The 22796-nt window shown below is 34.4% G+C and overlaps 1 protein-coding gene across 8 annotated transcripts in view; it reads right to left on the bottom strand.

Moving 5' to 3' along the window:
- Yap1 (Yes1 associated transcriptional regulator) overlaps positions 1–22796 on the bottom strand; it is a 108039-nt gene that overhangs the window by 41378 nt on the left and 43865 nt on the right. For all 8 annotated transcript variants that reach the window (XM_046466787.2, XM_046466768.2, XM_046466737.2 and 5 more), the window contains exon 3: positions 18047–18162. In XM_046466787.2, the coding sequence (XP_046322743.1) occupies positions 18047–18162 (116 nt within the window). The remainder of the gene's footprint in view (positions 1–18046; positions 18163–22796) is intronic.

The following is a 22796-nucleotide window of genomic DNA, read 5'->3' on the forward strand; positions in this document are numbered from 1 at the left end:
CTTCCTGTTTCCCTTGATTCTCTTTTCTTCTGCTAACAGCCACTCTCTATTGTTCTTTCACTCTTCCTTTAATTTTTTACTTCTTCTCTCTTCTTGCCTTAAAATCATCACATCTTATATCACTTCTGTTCCCCCCGCCCCTGTCTATCATTTGAAACTATAAACCCTTTTGCAAACTTGTTATTTTTATTGTAGGCAATAGCTTATTGCATCATTTCTATCTGTTGTGATAATTAAATCAAATAATAATTATTTGGTTTAATGCTGTATAGTGTTTGCATTAGTGGTTATTATTATTTTGTCTCCCCCTAAACAGCAAGGTAGTGGAAACCTTAAGGGATACTTTAAGTCCACAGGGCAGAAACTCTATTACCTTAGATCCATACTCTCAGATGGGTAGACACAAAAATAACATGAAAAAGCAAGGAAACAAACTGCCCCAAACTAACCAATATACTCCAATAACATAATACATTGACACCACAGCATTAGAAATGCCAGGAGTTCAGAATTTACATAGTTAAGCTGATGTGCAAATTAAGGATGGTATAAAAAATGAGATTAGAGAGAATACAGGAAGTAAATCACTTCAATAAAAAGGCAGAAATTAAGTGGAAAACCTTGAAATGAAGGAAACAAGTAACCAAATTGAAAATTCAATGGAAAGCATCACCAACAGACCAGACCACTAGAAAGACAGAACCTCAGGCAATGAAGACAAAAATATATAATACTGAAAACAGAATTGACCATGGAGAGAAGATATTAAGAAACCACATACAGAACTTACAAGAACTATAGGATACATGAAAAGACCAAATTTAACATTTATCAGGAAAGATGAAGGCACAGAGATACAAACCAAAGGAATGCACATCTTTTTAATGAAATAGCATCATGAAATTTCCCAAACCTAAAGAATGAAATGGAAAACCAAATACAAGAGACTTACAGGAACCAAATGTACAAAATTACAACAGACCCACAACAAGGCACATTATAATGAAAATGCCTAACATACATAATAAGGATAGAATTTTAAAGGGTGCAAGAGAAAAATATCACATTACCTATAGGGGATAACCAATTAGGATCTCAGCTGATTTCTCAACCCAGACCCTCAAAGCTAGGTGGTCCTGGAATAATATATATCAAGCTCTGAAAGAAAATGGATGCCAATCAAGAATCTCATCCAGCAAAATTAAGCTTCATATTCGAAGATGAAATGTAAACCTTCTATGATAAACAAAAGTTAGAAGAATTTACAACTGGAAAGCCTTTAATCTCAGAATATTCAACAAAATATTCCATGAATACGAAATGAAAAAAAAAAAAATGAAAACCAGCAAAGGGAGGAACTACACTAAAGAAATAGTCAATCAAAGCAGAAACTAATTCAAATTAAAAACTAGAAATAAACCCAAATGACCGAGAATATAAATCATATCTCAATAATAACCTTGAATATTAATGGCCTAAAACCATCAATCAAAAGACAGACTGGCAGATTGGATTGAAAAACAAGACCCAACAATACATATGCTGTCTCCAAGAAGACTTACCTCATAGGCAAAGATGTCCACAGACTGAAGGTAAAAGGATGGGAAAAAACATACCACTCATATGGATTGCATAAATGAGCAGGGATTTCTATCCTTATATCAGATAAAGAGGACTTTAAGCCAAAGTTAATCAGAAGGGATCAAGAAGGCCATTTCACACTGCTTAAAGAAACTACACATCAACAAGGCATAACAATCGTAAATATTTATGCCTCAAACAATGGAGTATCTACACAAATCAAATAAACTCTCTCAATCTCAAGAATCAAATAGACCACACACAATAATATTAGGTAACTTTAATATGACTGTCAATACTGGTTAGATCCTCCAAACAAAAACCAAAGAAGCTATAGAAGTAAAAAATACAATTGATAATTTGGACTTAACAAACATAGAATATTTCATCCATCAATGACTGAATACACTTTCTTCTCAATAGCACAGGGATTTTTCTCTAATACAGACCATGTTATGTAAGCTATCACATATGTTGGCATACAACTGTAATATTACCTTAATATATTTTTAGCATCTGTAGGGTTATTTTGATCTCTTTTTCCATTGATACTAATATTTGTTTTCCTTCTTTTTTCTTGATTAGACTTGTTTGATTCTTATTAAATTTTAGCTGTATTATTTCTTCTCTATTTCATATATATCTGCTCCTATGCTTATTTTCTCCTTCCTACTATATAACTTGAAAGTAATTTTTTTTCTAGCTTCTTTCTGATACAAGTACTTTAAGTTACGAATGTTCATCTAGTACTGTTTCATCCCGGAGTTGCTGATATTTTAAGCTTATATTATCACTAGTTCAAAGCACTTTTTATTTACGTTTCTTGTTCTTTCTTCCTTGGCTTGAGATATTTATAAGTATACCATTTAATTTTGAAATGTGGGGGTGGGGTTCTATGTATCTTAAGGTGATTGATATCTAATGTAATAAATCATGCAGGAAACAGAGTCTGCATGATTTCAAATTTTAAAAAAAGTAATGGAAATTCTTTTTATATTGACTGTATTGGTTACATACATGTCAAAATTAATCAGAGTGCATACTTCAAAAAGATGCATTTTAGGGCTGGGGTTGTGGTTTAGTGGTAGAGCACTTGCCTAGCACGTGTGAGGTCCTAGATTCAATCCTCAGCACCACATAAAAATAAATAAATAAATAGTGGTATCATGTCCAACTACAACTAAAAAATAGTTTTGTTTTTTTTTTTAAATGTTCATTTTCTTGTACTTCAATTTTACCTCAATAACGCTATGGGGGGAAAATTAAAAAGAAAGAATCATATACCAAATTCTTGCCCTCATTTGAGTTTGTTTCTGGGCTTTCTATTGTGTTCTACTGTTTTGCCTAGTATTTTGTCAGTATTATATGGTTTTAATTATAACATGTAAAAAAAAATCCAGATTTATTAGGTTCTGTTTTTGTCCCTTTTTTTACAGATGAACATACTGAGATCTGAAATAGTCTCAATTTATTTTTAACCTATACAATGTACTGTCCTAAAGATATAAATACATTCCCCCAAAATTTATTTTATGCTAGTGTTTCCTTCTAAAATTAAACTCTAAAAGTGAAAGAGTGAATTTATCCCATTTACTCCCAAGTTTTAATCATGAAGTATTAATTTCAATAAAAACGAGGGCTGGCGATGTGGCTCAGTGGCAAAGTGCTTGCCCACATGTATAAAGCCCTGGGTTTGATGCCTAACAGACACACACACACAGAAATTCTAAAAAGCCGGGTAGTGGTGCACACCTGTAATCTCAGTGGCTCAGGAGATTGAGGCAGGAAACCTTCAAGTTCAAAACCAGCCTCAGCAACAGTGAGGCGCTAAGCAACTCAGTGAAACCCTGTCTCTAAATAAAATACAAAATAGGACTGGGGACATCACTCAGTAGTCGAGTGCCCAAGTTCAATCCCCGGTACCAAAAAATAAAAAATAAATAAAAATTTTAAAAATCCCATTGAAAATGGTAGAATCAAAAAGTTAAATTCAGGAAATACACAAATACTATTCTTGAAGAGTATAATGTAAATAATCAAGAATAATCTAAATGAAAAAATTTTGAACCTATAAAGGAGGCAATCCTAGGAAAATCAATAGTGTAATCACTATTGTCTATTTTCTCTATATATTTTGTATGAAAGAATTAAATAATAAGCATATCAATTAGAATAGTTGTACTAATCACTTCATAAGCACTCAAATGTATATCAAAATATGTGTGCTAAGGGCAGGGGATATAGCTCAGTGGCAAGGCACTTGCCTACCATGCACAAGGTTCTGGATTCAATCCCTACTACCATGAAACACACATATATACACACACACAATATGTGCACGGCAGGCAGAAAAGAACACTTCATATAGTCACTTATGTCTATTATATCTTTAAAACTTTCTACATAACATTCTGTTTTTATCCAGAAAGAGGAGGCCCAAGATGGGGTGCTTTTTAAAAAGAATGTTTTCATTGGTACATAATTATTATAAAAAATCAGATTCATTTTGACATATTCATAAATGCATAACATAATTTGCTTCTTTTCAAACCCTAGTACATCCCATTGTCCTCTCCTCTTGTCTCCCCGATCCCTTTCCATTACTGTTAGCCTTGCTTCTATTTAGTTTTTTTTTTTAAATGGTGCAATATAGTTAAAGGTAAAAGTGGAACTCATCATGGATATATTCATAAATGCATATACAGCATTGTTTAGTCAACATCACTCTAAGGTCCTATCTTTTCCCACCCTTCTCCTTCTCTTTCCCTTGACTCCCTCCACTGTTCTCCCTTCTATTTTCATGAGATCCCCCTTGTTTAAAAAAATCCTTATTTCTCTCTCTCTTTGCATGACAGAAAACATTTGACCTTTGACTGAGTCTGGCTTTTTTCAGATAGTACCCATTTATCAGCAAATGTTATACTTTCATTCTTTATGGCTAAGTAAAATTTTATTGTATACATATACTATATTTATATTTTCTTTATCTATTTGTTGACAGGTACCTACAGCTGGTTTCATAACCTGCCTACTATGAATTGTGTTGCTGTAAGCAGTGTATGTATGTATCACTATATTATGGTGATTTTAGCTCTTCTAGATAAATATCAAGGAGTGGAATAGCTAGGTCATATAATGGTTCCATTCCTAGTCTTTTGAGGAATTTCCAGATTGCCTTCCAAAGTGGCTGTACTAATTTGCAGACTCACCAACAATGTATGAGTGTTCCTTTCCCCCAAATCCTCGCCAGCATTTATTATTTGTATTTTTGATAACAGCCATTCTAACTGGAATGAGATCAGTATAGTTTTTTATTTGCATTCCCTTGATCCCTAAGGATTTTGAACATTTTTTCATGTATTTGTTGGTCATTGTATTTCTTTTGTGAGAAATGTCTGTTTGGTTCATTTGCATAGTGCTTTCTTTATATTAAAGAAACACCTCTGGTAAAAGGCAAGGTGTAGATTAGAAAAGATAACCTTTAAATAGTTTTGCACCACAATTGAGTATTTAGTAGAAGAATTAAAATGGAAAATTGAAAAGAAAAAATCTTCAAAGCTTAAATGTCAATTAAAAAACATAATACAAATAGAAAAACTTTTTATCAGTGGTCTTGTGAAGAAATTCAATGCAGATTCCAAGTCATCCCATTAAACTAAGCTGTTGAATACCATTAAACTAGGCTACTAGTTCAAGCATCTGTTTGGGCTAGATAGAATGGAATAAGGACAACAAGTCTAAGAAATCTGGGCTTCCCCCAATAATAAGTTTCTAGAAGACGACAGGGATAGATCAAAATAAATAAAGATGACTTTAAGTTCAATTTTATATTTGGATTTTAGTGTGCTATAAATATTACCACTTTTCCAATATGCAATATATAAAATGAAGTAAATTTAAGTGGCAAAATTTTATTTACAAAAAAATGATCTAAAACAATGGCCTTCAAGCATTACTATGTATCAGGATCACTGGACACTTCACTAAAACACATGCTGCTGAGTCTCACTCCTATAGTTTCTGATCAGTGGGTCAGGGATTGGACCTGAAAATTCCCAGATGATGGTGATGCTGCTGGTCTAGGAAACACACTATGATAACTACTGACTTAAAATAACTGCTTAGCATTCTTTAGCTTGAACATACCTGCTTCTTGAATCTATTCAACTTATATACAATTACATTTGTTCATTGTTAGGCACCATGGGCAGCACATAGCCAAGTCTGCTAGAGTTATATGAGGCAAATGGCTTCCAACTTATCAGAAGGCAATTTAGAAGAGTCATTGTGAATTTTTTTTTTTTTAATATTAGAATGACCCAAAGTAGAACTGTGGAGGAGGAGACCGAAATTAATTTCTCATCTGTCCTCTAGTGACCAGATAGAAACGAGAAGTAGGCATCTGAACCTAAGAACTGACATGACCCATGGGAATTATTACTGGCCACTTAAATTCAAATAATTTTTAATTAAGAACTCTACTTTCTCAATGTAAAGCAAAGAGCCCTTTCTTTTTGTTAGAAGATCACTTTCTTTATGCAAGGTCATAGCATTTATCATACAGTATTATTTCATTATATGTGGGTTTTTTTCCCCCAGAGACTGAAATTCTTGAACACAAAAGCATACACATGCATTTTTCCATCTTATCCAGTATAGTGAGTATTACTTAGAAAGAATGGGAATGATGGCTGACATGAACATAATCAAAATGAAATTCAGTTAAAATCCTTTATTTATGTGGAACAAGATATTCTGTTTTATTTTTCTAATTCCAATTTCTCTATTACTTGGTGTCAATAAAACCAAAGGTATAGGGATATAACAAATCCTTTAATACAATAAGTATTTATTAAGCTTCTATTATATAATCAAGCATTGTTCCATGCCCCAATGATAACAGAAATAAACAAAATCATCCCGATTTTCTGTTCTAGCCAAGAAAACACATTCTACAACATATAGTACAATGTTAACAAATGATAAGCACAGGAAAGGGGGAAAAAAGAAAGGCAGCATAAATGTGGGTGGACACAACCTACATGTTTTAGAAATGCAGATCAGGATGAGCAATAATGAGCAGTGATCTTTAAGCTTTACTCTGAATGCAATGCAAATCCAAAACAGAATGATCTGGGTCATGAACATTCCAGGTAGGGGACACACACATTGAGGAGGACAGTGTGTGTGAAGGGGACAAAATAATCAACAAGTAAGGTACAGTGTTTCACTTAGTATGCATGATGACGAACAGACTATAGAGGGCTGGAGTTGTAGCTCAGTGGTAGAGTGCTTACCCAGCACGTGTGAGGCACTGGGTTTTATTCCTCAGAACCACACAAAGATATTGTATCCATCTACAACTAAAAATATATATATTAAAAAAAAAAGGCTAGAAAATTTTTCATCATTTCAACCAATAAAGAGTTGAATGGGTAATATTTAAGGGGGATTAGTACTACTAAAGGTTAATAACAATTCCCTCAAATTCATGGACAACCTCCAGATAAGACAGAAGAGGCAATCAATATTTTCATCCCAATTCACTTGTACATACTTTATAACTAGGTCTTTAGACATGAAAAAGATGGGAGTTAAAGGCTACGCTACCATGAATGATCTCTACACCAAAGCCTTTTTGGGGAAGAAGGTAAAAAAAAATAAGTCTTATAACTGGAGGGGAGGGGAAAAGAGGCCAACATTTTCATGAGATGTAAAAAGGATAGGAAATCTGAATTAGGATAAACAAAGACATTAGATGGGCTGGGGCTGTAGCTCAGTGGCAGAGAACTTGCCTGGCATGGGTGAGGCAATGGGTTTGATCCTTAGCACCATATAAAAATTAATTAAAGGCATGCTGTCCATCTACAACTATAATTTTTTTTTAAAAAAGATATTAGAATAATACAAAATTAGAATTATTTATCCTGGGGGAAAATAAAATTTTTATGTGAGATTTACTAGTACTGCTTGATTAGTAACTTATCTACTGTAACAAATACTACTTCCTGTAATATTTTAAAAACAAATAAAATACTGTCATTATACTGCTGATGACTCAATATTAACTTCCTGCTCTCACCTAAGGATTCTCTTGCATTAGTAATGAGTTACTAAAACCATTTGTAATGTCTAACCAAACAAGGAAGTCTTGATTAACTCTATCACAAGTTAAATGATCAACCTGTCCTTATGACTGCTCCACAATTCAGGAATAAAGAAGTCACCCAGGACACTAATGACAAACAGTTCAAAGTATAGGGCTATCACATAATTGTTTCCTTAGAAAGTAGATTTTGTGATCCTTTAAAGGAACCTAATCCTAAAATTCTTGCCAATTTTGGTTTTGAAATTCTAGTCTCTGTATTTTTGACGAGTCACAGACTGTTCTTACAATACACAAGACACTTATCTAAATTCTTTGTTAGCAAATAGTAACTCATTTAACAACCACATGACATAGGTACAATTATCATCCTCACTTTACAGATGAGGAAACTAAGGCAAAAAATTAGCTTGCCCAAGATCACTCAGTAAGTTAGTAAGTGGCAGAGCTGGGATTCAAAACTTGACAGTCTAGCTCTCCAGAACACTGTATGATAAACAGCAACCAAAAGTTGTTTTTTGTTTTTTTTCCCCCCAGCCAGGCATGGTAGCACATCCCTGTAATTCTAGTGACTCAGGAGGCTAAGGCAGGAGGATCACAAAAGCAAGGCCAGCCTCAGCAACCTACAGGCTCTAAGCAACTTAGCGAGACCCTGTCTCAAAAAATAAGAAGGATTGGAGAATTGGCTTAGTAGTTAAGCGTCCCTGGGTTCAATCCCCAGTACTAAAAATAAAATAAATTGTTTAAGCATGTCCTTTTCCTGAAAGTTTCATAAAATCCCATGGCTTCTATCATATTTATATAGATGATTCCCTTATCTTTAAAAGGCCTCTCACAGGGTCAACACTAGGCCTTTCCACCAACTAGATACTGACACTTTCACAAAATACATTCCAATATTTTGAGTTTTACTTAAAACATCAATTACATTTGTCCCTCAAATAAAACTTTCAAAGGAAAAATTCTCAAATCTTAAGTTGTTTATCGTTTATAGTCTTTATAACACTGTATAAATACTGAAAACATCCAACAGTCCAGATTCTATTCCTCCATTATCATTTTACATCCATCCTCACTCAGTCTTCTTTCAGTTAGACAAATTTCTCCTCTCTTCCCTCCTGGACTTTCAATAATGCAGGTTTTTTTGCTTAATAAATACCTATTCATCCCTTGCTGGTGTGACTGCCACTTACTCCTCACTAACCTGGTTGACATAGTTCCCTCTCCTTCTGCATCAGGTACCTTCTCTTTGATAAGATGATTCCATCACTTTAGCTATTTAGTCATCATTCAGCCTCAGTCCTTCCAGCAACATAGCTTGTTTACTCCTGTCTTTCCAGCACCTACCAGTGTCATTGATATACCCTCTCCTCCTGGCCTCCAACATTCTTCATTCCCTGAAATTCTACTCTATTCTCATGTAGTATTTTTGTGAAGCTTTTCTCAATTCTGTCCTACTACTAAGGCTCTTCCCCAACTGTGAACTGAAACTTCATTTGCTTTGATTTCTTGGGTTCTTATTATATATCGTCTTATGCTAACTTTTCTTTTTTTTTTTTTCCAAAGAGGGGGGGGGAGAGAATTTTTTAATATTTATTTTTTAGTATTTGGCGGACACAACATTTTTGTTTATATGTGGTGCTGAGGATCAAACCCGGGCCGCACGCATGCCAGGCGAGCGCGCTACCACTTGAGCCACATCCCCAGCCCTTATGCTAACTCTTCTACAGTGAGTTTAACTAGAGGTCATGAAGTAGTATTATAGGAACAATTTATCATTCTGCCCTAGAATACAGAAGAATTTGTCTTTTCAGCTGGGCACTGTGGTCCGTACCTGTAATCACAGTGGCTCTATAGGCTGAGGCAGGAGGATCTTGAGTTTAAAGTCAGTCTCTGCAACTTAGCAAGGCTTTAAGCAAATTAACAAGACCCTGCCTCAAGACATAAAAAGGGCTGGGATGTGGATCAGTGGTTAAGCGTCCCTTAGTTCAATACCTTATCCTCCCACCTCCCCAACCCCCTCCCCAACCCCCCCCAAAATTTGTCTTTTCACACTCCCCAGTGGGTATTCAAATTTTTGCACAGTTGCTCAGGACAAAGATGGCAACATTTATCAAAACTCCAGCCAGGTCAGTTTATAATACTTTGGGATGTGTAGAGTTGTGACTTTCAAAGGGGACTAAAATTATAATCACCTGATTCTTCTGGGGTTTTGTTTACAAAAGTCTTCCACAAACATAAATATCTGAAATTCATGTGCTTTACCATGTAAGCCCTAAACAATTCCTCATAAAGTTCTCTCCATACTACTAAAGTTATGAGGCAGACACAATGGAAGAAACTGTCATATACAAATTTGAAGAACTTTATAAATATTATCACTACCTTTTTTGTGGCTTCAATAAGTCAAACATGGGGCAATAAATGCACTTACTGAAGTAAGAACAGTTTATAAATCAAGTTTTAGTCAAAGGAGCTTTTTCTCTTGAGTTCCAGAGTAACTGTCCCCACCCCACCCCCGGGTGAAAACTGACCTGAAGCATGCAGCTTTAAGTCATAAACCCAGAGACTGTCTTTTTTTGTTGTTGTTGAGATGGGGTTTAGAGTATCTAGCTATGTTCCCCATCTTGGCCTTGAGGGATAGATACAGTGGCCTCAACCTCCTGAACAGTATCATTTTTGTGTACAGGCCTAAAAGCTTGAAACTAAAAATACTGTAAATACACTGATAAAAATCTGTTTCAGGCAAACAAATACAAGAGTGGCTTACAAACTTACTTACTTCCCATTACTCCTGGTTCAAAACTTACATGATCTGTGAAATAATATGGATTCCTCATTACCTTTCACCAGACCAACAGATGGGCCTGTTGTTCTATGTATGGGATATTCCATTCCTTTTCCCAAGATATGCACAAGGCTTCCCCCTCAGTGCCTTCAGATGCTCCAAAGACCTCAATTCAGGGGCCTACAACAGAGATGCTATCTAAAATACCAACTCCATCATCAGTCAATCACTCTAACTCATAAGTTTTTCTTTCCATGAAACATTATGTATTCGTTTATAATCTGCATTCTCATGATTTAGAATAGTTCAGCATGTACCAAATATTCAATGTAGGCTGAAGGAATAGATACACCTTTGCTTTCTTTCTTTTTTAAAAATTTATTTATTTCTTACATACATGACAATAGTGGAATGCATTATATTCATAATTACCCATTAAAGAAGTCTTCTCAGGTTTCCTACCCCACTGCTGATTCATTTGTTTCTCATACTTTCTTAGCATTCAGTGCACACATCTGCCATGACATTCACTGTCATACATAAAAAGTCTGTTGTTACTATATAATCTCAGTAGCCATTACAGTGCCTAGCAGAAAGTATAACATTTGATATTTGTTTAATGAATCTTTTCAGATTCTCAAAACTGTGAGACAATTAAAAACCATTCCTCTTTGTCATATCATCGTTAGATGAACTTACTAAAAGATAAAGTATAAGCTCAGAAAAGCAGGCAACTCAAGTCTATTATATTTTAACTTGAAGAAATAGCTTAGAGTTTTAGTAAGCTTATTTAATAAAATTAGTTTCTCTAAAGTTTTATTGAAGCAAAATCAAACAGCCTGTTTAGACTGCTCAAATACAACAATCATCTTTCATTAAAATCTTAACTTAAAAAGCAAGTTTCACTGCCTTATCAGCCTCTTTAACACTAAAAGAAAGTATTATTTTAGAATAGTCTATTGTTGCAGGATTTACTCCATTTCACTTATGCTGCCTATATATGGTAGTATATGGACATCATTTTAGAAGAATTAGCATCTCAATCTTTCACACAAATATTCCTCTTATGAGTCACAAAATTATTGTAGCAATTGAGTAACCAGGATTTAGAAATCAGTGGGAAAGACAAAAATAATAGTCTGACACTTATCAAGAGAAGAAATAAAACAGGAATTTGATCTTGCTCTTAAATGTAAATAATTTAATCTTTTTCACTCACTGTAAAGCTGAGCAAAGTTTCAAAAAATATACAAATAATCACTGAAGAAAAGTTGAACATATACATTTGTATTTTTAAGTCCTATTAACTCATTTTACTAAGAGAATTATTTAGTAGCAATGACATTCATACATCTAAAATTTTTCCTTATACAGCGCATCCTCTTACTCTTCTAAATTAGTTTTCCTGGTAAAAACAGCAGCTAAGCTATGGAACCAACCTAGGTGCCTTGCAACAGTGCTTATACTAAAAACTTAATAACTTTCAGAATAATAATAAACTTTTAAAGACTTCCACTACATAAAAAAAATACTAAATATATGTGCTCCAAGATCAGGTCAAGACACCAATAATATTGAGTTTCTCTTTTTTTCCTCTTGCTTTAGAAGCTAATTTCTAAAAGAAAGCAGAAAGGAAAGAATCACCTTACCTGAGATATTTAAGTATCTAATTCAGCATACAAACATAGTATTCCCCAAACACTTGAGTGTTAGTTATTTTGGATGTCATGATTCTCAAATTAAAGTGATCTTTTAAAAAAATGCAACACTGTAAAAAAGTACTGATAATTCTATAAACACCCACCTCTCAACTAATTTGGGTTTCTTTAAAGAAGGAAGAAAGAAATTAATACTCTAAAAATACCTGGAATCAGGTAACATGAAGAGTGATCCCCAGGAGAGAGATTTAAAAGCTCTTGCCACCAGAATAAACTAGAAGATACCAGCTACTCTGACATGAGTGGCATGCTTCATTATGCACTAAATCAAGACCTGTGATATCAAAGTATCATCGGTTGGCCATCACTGGCCAACAAAGAGTTCAGAACTCCTATACTAAAGAAAATCTAATACCATCAGCAATTTGATTGGACATTATCATTGTATTGCTTTTTCTATTTTACAAAAAGATTTTAAAAAATCTTCATATTCTCTGTATATTACTGTTTGGACTTTTATTAAAATGAAATATGATCCCAGCAGCTTGGGAGGCTGAGACAGGAGGATGAAGAGTTCAAAGTCAGCTTTAACAAAAGTGAGGCAACTAAGCAACTCAGACCCTGTCTCTAAGTAAAATACAAAATAGGTCTGGGGATGTGGCTCAGTGGTCGAGTGCCCCGAAGTTCAATTCCCAGTACCAAAAAAAAAAAAAAGGCGGGGGGGGGGGGGGGGGAATGGACTGACCTACATTTTTAAATACGAAAAATGATGGCTGTTCCTTTATTACTAACCATCTTCCAGGAACTCAATTATCAAATAAGTCAAATGCAAATGAACCAAGTTTTTATAGGACTGGTTATACTGATTCTCAATTATTATTTAGCTTTTATTATTTTCCTTCTCCCTTCCCTCATTTCTCTCAGTGTTGGGATTAAACCCTCACATGTTAGGCAAGAACTTTACCACTGAGCTACCCACTTACCATCTTTTCTTATTTTATGTGAATTTCCAGAATTGGGGGAGGGGGGGTGTTCAAAAAAAATTACAGATATTTGAGATAGAAGGTGAAAAGTAATAGGATACAGTCTCAGTCTCTTTACTGAACTGGCTTTGTTTTTTCATGTCTATTTGATTTCACTTTGGTGTAGTCTTGTTCCATATATTATTATAATATATGGATTTAGAAGTTTTGTCTTATAATAACCAAGAACTTTCAGAAGAATCAGAAAATTTCTAAGTAAAAGAAATCTATTTATTTAATACTACACTGCCTATACCAGAAAGAAAATAAATGATTCTGAAAGCCAGAAGAGAAACCCACTACTTTGATTAGAGTCAATGGCCCACATCAATGTTTACAGCAGCTCAAGTCACAACAGCTAAGCTATGGAACCAACCTAGGTGCCTTGCAACAGATGAATGGATAAAGAGAATGTGATCTCTACACACACACACACACAATGGAATATTACATATTACACAGCATAAAGAAAATGAAATGATGGCATTTGCCAGTAAATGGGTACCAACTGGAAACTAGGGCTAAGTGAAATAAGCCAATCCCCCCCAAAACAAAGGTTGAATGATTTCTCTGATATAAGGAGGCTGATTCATAGTGGTGCTGGGAGGGGATGCATGGGAGATAAGATGAATTCTAGATAGGACAAAGGGGAGGTAGGCTGGGGAAGGGAGGGGGCAGAGGGGTAAAAAAGATAGTGAAATGAGATGGACATCATTACCCTAAGTACATGTATGAAGACACACAAATGATGTGAATATACTTTGTATACAACCAGAGATGAAAAACTTGTGCTCTATGTGTATAATATGAATTGTAATGCATTCTGCTGTCATATAAAAAAAAGCAAAACTAGGCAGTTTTGGTTAAATTACGTAGTCAAAAAAATGTGAAGAGGCAGGATGATTTCAAGTTTAAAGCTGGCCTCAGCAACTTGGCTAGACCCTATCTCAAAAGACGCTCAATTCTTGAACAAGAGTAAAATCATTTTTTTTTTAAACTATTTAGGAAACTGTTGTGTGCTTCACTAGAGAGGACACATCCACCACATCTCAGGGTTGCTTTCTAGATAAACAGAAGTTCCTAGATTGAAATCTTATCAAAAGCCATGATTATAATTTTATATAATTTGAGATATATCAAAATTACAACTACCATGAGGCTGGGGGTTATAACTCAGTGGAAGAGCACACACTTTGGCTCTGGGTTCAATCCCTGGCACTAAGGAAAAATTACAGTTTCTGTGACACTCATTCCAAAGTGTATAAATACCATACATAGGTCCTCATTATTCTTAAAAATCCACTGAAATGGAAGAATGACAAAGAAGTTCTTATAATTCTGAGAAAGCCTACACTACACAGATATATCAATAGCCTAAGCACTTGATTTGACAGCTATGCCTCCATTTGTATTTTTGTGACAAAACTCAAAATAATCCTGACTTAAATTTGTCTGATTCTGGGAATTTTCAGATATGGTTGGCCCCATTATGCATGAGTTCTGCATCTATGGATTCAAGCAGCCATGGATGGAAAATTTTTGAGGGAAAAAAAATGCATTTGTACTAAAAGTGTATAATTTTTTTCCTTGTCATTATTTAATAACCAATAGTTTAGCAACTATTTACACTGTACTAGGTATAAGTAATCTAGGTATGATTTAAAGTATACAGGAGGTGATATGCCTAGGTTGTACTTGAACATCTGCAGATTTTGATATCCGTGAAGTGGGAAGGTGGGAGGGGTCTTGGAACCAATCACTAAGGAATGACAAGGTATGACTGTATGTATATCCAATATAATACCTCGTTTTCATTGCAAAACTTTTGGTGACTCCTTTATCTTTTTAGGACTTTTTTTTTTTTTTTTTTTACTATTTAGGTTAGGTACACAACATGTTAATTAGTCTCTTCCTTTCCTAACTCACTGTGCTGTCTGATCATCTCCATTAAAGGCAATGACCTCAAGCGTTCTCTTCAAATATTTTCTCCTCTTTAAAGGACAGTGTTTTTTTATTAGAAACAACCTTCTTAAGTAAACACCATGCCCACATTCCCCCACCTTCTGAAGAAGTGTTTCCCTAGTACATCTACTAGTATTTTTAAACAGTGCCTCTAACATATGAGGTCCTATCCCCTTCTGCTTTCTCTGAAGGGTTTACTTATCCTATCCATGGTTCAGATACAGAGATAAGGAGCATAGGATCAGGAAGCCCATTACCAAAATCTGAATCTGGCTTCTGTTATTTAAAATTTGTGTGATTTGGAGAAAATTATTCAAGTTTTTTTGTTGTTGTTATTTCTTTTTCTTTTCTTTTTTGTAGCAGGATTGAACCAGGTACCACTTAACCACTAAGCCACATTCCCAACCCTTTTTAGTTTGAGACAGGGTCTCACTAAGTTATTTAAGGCCTTGCTAAGTTGTTGAGGCTGGCCTTGAATTTACAATCCTCCTACCTCAGTCTCCCAAGTCACTGTGATTACAGGTAAGCACTACCACACCTAGGCTCAAGTTTTCTAATATACAAAAGTGTGAGTGATAACACCACCTAATAAATAGCCATCATGAGGACTAAATGAGACAGTGCGATGTGACTTTTGCAGAATGCCTGGAATAGAAATAGAACTTGTTACTATCATTATTATTAATAAATACCTCTTATCACCATTTATTTAAACATGCTCAAGTCTATGGAGGTGGCTTTTTGCATTTCAATTCTTTCCTTACCCATAGCCTTCTCTTCATGCTTTTTCCCTGTCATTTCTAACCCTCCAGCTGTATTTTTTTTTTTAAATTTTTTTTTGTTATCGTTGTAGATGGACACAATACCTTTATTTTATTTATTTATTTTTACATGGTGCTGAGGATCAAATCCAGTGTCTCACACGTGGCTAGGCAAGTTCTCCATCACTAAGCCACAATCCCAGCCCCACAGTTATGTTTCTTAGCACTTTGTGAAATTATTTCCAGCAAAGTTGTCTCCTTACTAAATACAGCTTTTAGTAAGCATGCCAACTAATTTATATGCAGAGTACAAAACATTTTAAAAATAACACAGTTGAAATAAAACATACGTAATTATTTTAACACCCACATACCCTCGATTAAAACATAACTTCAAATGTAAAGACTCCCATTTTCTTATACTATTACATCAGAAAATGTAACAAGAAAATAAATCAATGTTCTAAAAAAAAAATCAAAACCCTGTTAAGACACAGAATGTTTTATCTTTTACTAATTTCTTCAGTATAATTTAAATGGTATACTTTTAAAGGAATATTTGTGAATCATCTTTTTGATCATAAATACAAAGCAAATATTACAACTTTTATTTGAAAATTTGGTAATTAAAAAAAATTACAAAGTAAAACCAAAAATACATGCATAAATTTGCCTCTAAAAATCTTAAGAGTTAAATTAAATGCCACATATAAAACAGATTCTGAGAATAAAAAAATATATTTATATAGTAACTAAAGGCTTAAGGAATTTTTATTAAGGAATAAGGAATAAATTTGTGACAAGAAAATTTTAATCACAAATTTTGCCTTGTTCATTTTTAGCTTTTAACTTTCAGAATTCAAGTTTTCAATCCTCCCAAACAAAAAGAAGTATGGAACAACAGAAACATTCCCACAAACTGGCATTATCTTCAGGAGTAAAAAGCCACTATTAATTCTATGAGCACTACTACTCAAAGAATCTTCCCCAGCAACCAATAGGACTACTCTCCCACACTTAGCAGTCCTTTTCCAAAGGTTGTTGTTTGAGAAAAATCTACACTGCAGTTGCTATTATTGGTAGTATCAGAGCCAATATTTTGGATAGAAAAAATGGCTAGGTTGTAAAGGAGAAAGTCAACTTAACCACTGGTTATTGCTACCTATGCCCTGATCCAAGTACCCAGCATGGAGATAAGTGTGGGGGACAAAAAAATGATCAGAAATCCAGGCCAGAGGAAGAAACACTTTTCCCTATTACATACAAAGGTGCATAATAAGCTAGCTTGTGGTTTTGGACCTACCTGAAAAGTAAAAAGAGGCTGTCGGACAGTACCTGATTGGGGAAGGTAAAGAAATTAACTTCCACTTAGTACCTATTCTATACTTAGTAATATTCTTGGTACCTAAAGAAGTATTACTAGATTATTTCCTTTAATATCTTTTTCTCTATCATAAGGGGCATTATTATTCCCCATAATATATATGAGAAAAACTGCAAATTCAACTTAACTGCAAAATAAGAGGAAGGAAAAAAACCTGCAGACTCAAGTAAATTACCAAATAACTGAATCTGAGTTTTTCTCAGGTTTGTCTTTAGTGAAAAAGGTAGAGATGTGTTGAATGTGCCAGACCTGCAGTAAGAACGATTTTTCTTCGAGGTGGTGGGGGGGTGTTCCATAATTTACTTCCTCCTAGGTATTTTCAGGATAGAATAAATATCTATTAAAAGGTAGGTTAAGAACTCCATAGTGTGGAGTCTAATATTCCCATGAGGTTGGCCATATATAATAAATTTTATGTGTTCTCCCCCAGCCTTTTTTTAAAAAAGAAATACCATAGCTTATTAAGACCCCAAACATCTGTCTTAGCAGCAGAATGAAACACAATCATGTCATGATTAACAAAACTAGAAATCTGAGATACTCACTTGAGAACCAAAACTTTAGTAACTACTGGCTTACAGTTACTGGCCTCCTTATGGATTAATGCCTAAATGAGGCCATCATACAACACACGTTTTGAAATAAAATGTCTCTAAATGAAACTGAATAGAAATTAACATCATGATGCTCCAGTTTCCTTAAAAGAATAAGGACTATTTTCAAGATCACATTTTACCAATTCGTAAACATTACTCTTTGTGCTCTAATTAAAGTGTCTCCTCACCTGAGGGCGTGTTCATCAAATTCTGCTGCACCGGTGGACTGGTTGGGGCTGGAACATTCATCTGAGATAGCATGGCCTTCCTGGGGTCTTGCCATGTTGTAGTCTGATCAATGTGACTGAGACAAAACAAACCACTGCATTAGATTAACAAATACAATGCCCTAAACCCAACAAATCCCCTATCAAAACAGAGTAGATATGAGGACTAATAACTAATTATTTCACTGCTCTCACTCTTCCTTTGCAACGTTTCTTCATCAGAATTTGCCTCTTAAATTTTTTTAAGTGTAAGATATGAAAAAGTTATGCCTGGAATTTTAAGTGAAGAAAAATAATTCCCACCTAGTAGACAATTATTTCTTACTTCTAACTTAAAGATTAAAATGCAGTTTGTAAATCAAGCATCTACAACAGTAATCATATAACTAAAATTCAAGATTCACAAGAGACTTGCCCACTTTTTTCTCCTAGAGCTAAGAATGTCAAATAACATATCATTTTTAGGCCTAAAACCCCTTTTTAAAAGTACAACACAACAAAAACAAAACCCTGAAAGTCAAATTATAATGAATACTCCAGTTTTAAAACATAACTGAAAACTTCATCTATAGGTTTTAATTTTCTCCTATGATTTGAGTAACTACGTATGTCTACACAAAATTTTTGTTACTTGCTAAACATTTCCTCCATATTGAGAACTTACTGTAAAATATATGTATCCCCATAAAATTGGGGATGAAAACAGCTAAAGTCTATGAAAGATAAAAACTACAAGACATCTAGCAGAGTGACTGGTATATGGACTTTCAATAAATATTAGTTTTATTTTTCCAGCAAAGGTTCATTGTTTCAGTGAAACAAAACTACAAACAAAACTAAAACTACCTAAAAATTTATTCCAAATAATAGCCAGAAGAGTGCATGAACTTCTCTTTAGAAACACATTTTCTGGGGCTGGGGTTGTGGCTCAGCAGTAGAGAGCTCAACTAGCATGGGCAGGGACCCGGGTCCGATCCTCAGCACCATATTGAAAAAAAAAAAAAAAAAAAGGCATTGTGTTGTGTCCACCTACACCTAAAAAAAAAAAATATTAAAAAAAAAAGAAAAAGAAACACATTTTCAATAGCAAAAATTTTGAGGCCAGTAAATGTCCAATGATAGGAGATCAGTTAAATAAATATGTTTACATATGATGACTACTTTGCAGCTATTAATATTTTATAATATTTAACAGCATGAAAAACATTCATAATTCCGTTTTTAAAAGGTTATATAATAGTATGTAAAACATAAGGCTAATTGCTAAAAAGAATACACAGAATACATGCATATGAAAAAAAAAACAAAGAGTACATGTATGTAGTTAAAGCGTATAGGAAAAAAACATTAAAATGTTTTATCAGTGTTTATTTTCAATAATAAAATCATATTACAATTCTGCTATGCTGGAGGTGTAGGTCAGCAGTAGAGTGTTGCCTAGCATGTGCGAAGTCCTACATTCAACATGTGGCACAGTAAAAAACAAAATTAAGTAGAAAATAGACCACTTTGCTTTGCTAGGGTTCTCTATTATTAAATAATTATGAACTCATTATTTTTAAAATGGGAGAGAGAAATGGAGTCATTTTCCAAAAGGAAATCTCAAAATCATTTGTAGTTATTAAAATTTTAAATCTGAGTTCTTACTTCTTGAGTCATCCCATGACAAACAACCAAGAAAATCCTTAAGAAATGACATCCTGTGTCTTAACTATATGGAAATAGAACTGGAATTCTACCTTATCATTAGCATAGTAAGAAAGGGTCATTTACTCAGAATAGGCCTTAGATTTGGAGAAGAGTTCTTTTAGCTTCTCAGCAAGCAGAAAGGGGATGAATTAGGAAGGGTCTATATACTTAGGGATGACAATGGTACCTGCCACTTTAAGGCTATTACAGAACTATAAATATTAAGAAAAATATTTATTTATTTAGCGAAGTATGCAATGTCTCCTCCCAGCAACTCTTTTTTCAGTGTCTGTATCTGTTTTATAGCAGCAGCACTAGCTTTTGTTCAGGTCTAGACAATACAGGACATACTTTATTCAAGTTTTGTTATCTAAACACTTTATTCTAAAAGACCAAGTTTTCATCAAGCTCAGTAAAGGTGTGTTCCTCTTCCCTTTCAATCTTCCATGTGAGCCAAGTCACTTAATCTTAACAAATTGTAGGAACTTTTTTTGCTTCAGAAATGGAGAGCAAACCTAAGGCCTTGTGTATGCTAGTTAAGCTCCACCCCCGAGCTAAACCCACAGGCTCCATCCTCTTTTTAAGTGATTTTTTTTCAATTCTTCTGAGAGACTCAGAATGACACATCATCATCCTCACTATTGAACTCTAGTCCTAAGGAAGTAAGATTTCAGGTAGCATTTAATGGTTTCCCCACCAATTTGATGGCAATGACAAAACTGTCACCTTTCCTAAGATCAGAACCCCTATGTGTTGAAGGTCCAGGTTTGAGTTTTACAAGACTTACATCTCACAGAAGGATAATAAACTCTTTTTAAATATTTCTATATACTGTATCCTTAATTAACTAGTGGGATCATGCAAAGTCATTGTTTGAATGATTTATTTAAGAATTTCTGCCTTTTGGGGTTCCTACATTTTGCTAAGTCTTCCAATATGAAAGACCAAATTATACAATGTGAAAGATACAAAAATCAGTAGGGAAAGGCTGCTGCTGGACACAGACCTTGGTCCAAGTATAGCTGTGTGAGTTTTATCAGTCAGTTTTATTGTTTCCCAGATAGAGTGAGATGACAGGGTTTAACTTGGTCATATATCCAATGGCCTTTTCTTTCCAAAAACAGTAGCAGAGAATAATTTATTTACATATCTTGAAAAGAATGTAGAATTTCACATTTATCAATTAGACTGTTCTTAGGAACAAGATAAATTAATCCTTCTAATTATTTTCTATTTTTAACTCTGAAAATACTGATTTATAAGACAAGTACCTGGAGTGGGCTTAGACAACCTATGTTGCTTTAAAAAAAAAATCCTTTATGTAAATCAACAGTGTTGTCAACTATACATACTTAATATCAATCACTGATACTTTGGAAAGATCTGCTATTACTTCTTGAAGCTCCTCATGTAATCTTTCCCCAACTGAACCACAAAGAACTATTTGACTTTTTAAAGACCCACGTGGCTACCTTTTGTGGAAAAGTAAGATAGACATATATTAAAACTCCAGCTCTGTCAATGACAATCTAGATTGTGCAGGCAAGATTTATTAATCTGCTTCATATTCAGTATGATGGGACTGATTTTGCTGAATGTGTTGGTACACACCTGAAATCCCAGCAACTTGGGAGGCTAAGGCAGGAAGATTACCAAGTCTGAGGTCAATCTAAGCAATTTAGCAAGACACTGTCTCAAAATAAAACCCAGAAGGACTAGAGGTATAGCTCCATGGTAAAGTGCCCCTGGGTTCAATCCCCAGTACCAAAGGAAAAAGAAGGGGGAGGCCTCACATTATTTCCTTACTTCCTAGGGTTATGAGGATTAAATTCAGTAACATTTATAAAACCTACTAGGACTATGGCTCCTGGTATACAAAAGTCCCTCAAACAGTTTTCCTGGCTTCATTCCTTTGCTAGCTTGACATTTGGAATAGGAAAAACTGTGGTGAATGGGCCAAAAATATGTTTAAGAGTTCATTCAAGGGAGGATGAGAGATCTAGGGCTTTAAGAGCTTTAAAAGGAATTTGGTTTTCATCTGGTAGATGATAAAAAGATGCCTTAAGTAGACACATTAGATTTTGATGCAGGGAACAGAACAAAGTGTTTCTAAATGATTAGTTCAATCTACACAAAGCTATCCCGTTAGAGTTAGGAATGAACTAGAAAAGGAATCCAGCAAGCGAAGACATACTACTTCCTAGAAGAAGAACTATAAAGTAAGTTGAGAAAAAAAGAAAAATTTCATTCCTATAACCAAATGTCAAGATATAATTGTTGGAAACTTCTCTGTACAAATATTTCTTAACTTAAGCTAGAAGATGATCAACCCTGTCAATCTAAACCGAGGTAGAGAACAAGCAACATTTCTAAGTACCAGCTATAGATCATCCCAATAAGTTCTAAAACTTCAAATTCTTGGCTGTTTTATTTTCAAGTACTGAATCTTATTATCTACAGGAGACTGGTTAACATAATAGAAAAATGTTGAGATTTTCTTACATGTACCCTCAAATTTTAGGATTAATTTTATGCTGCTAATTTATCAAAGTACCACAGAATTAAGGTAAAGTTAGCAAAATAAAAGTTAGTGATTAATATTGATTCTAATAGTGTGATAAAGGTTGTGGCCCTCTTCCTAGGGCCAGCAACACTAATAACTCCTGAGAGCTGGTCAGAACCACAGAACATCAGGCTCCATTTCAATCTACTGATGAAGATCTGCAGTTTAATAAGATTCACAGGCAATCTTAAAGAATAAGTAGTACTGCCTTAGAGACTATTTTGAGACTTGCTCAACTGTTTTTTTTTTAAAGGGTGAAAAATTTCTGAATTATAAACACTACACACTTCAGTCTGAATGGCAATTATCAAGAATACGGGCAACAATAAATGTTGGCAAGGATGTGGGGAAAAAGGTATACTCATACATTGCTGGTGGGACTGAAAATTAGTACAACCACTATGGAAAGCAGTATGGAGGAGATTCCTCAGAAAACTTGGAATGGAACCACCATTTGAC

Source organism: Marmota monax, unplaced genomic scaffold (genome assembly GCF_021218885.2).
Source record: "Marmota monax isolate L192 unplaced genomic scaffold, Marmota_monax_Labrador192_F-V1.1 WCK01_AAM20220418_F8-fsc00045, whole genome shotgun sequence".
NCBI classification, from domain to species: Eukaryota; Metazoa; Chordata; class Mammalia; order Rodentia; family Sciuridae; genus Marmota; species Marmota monax.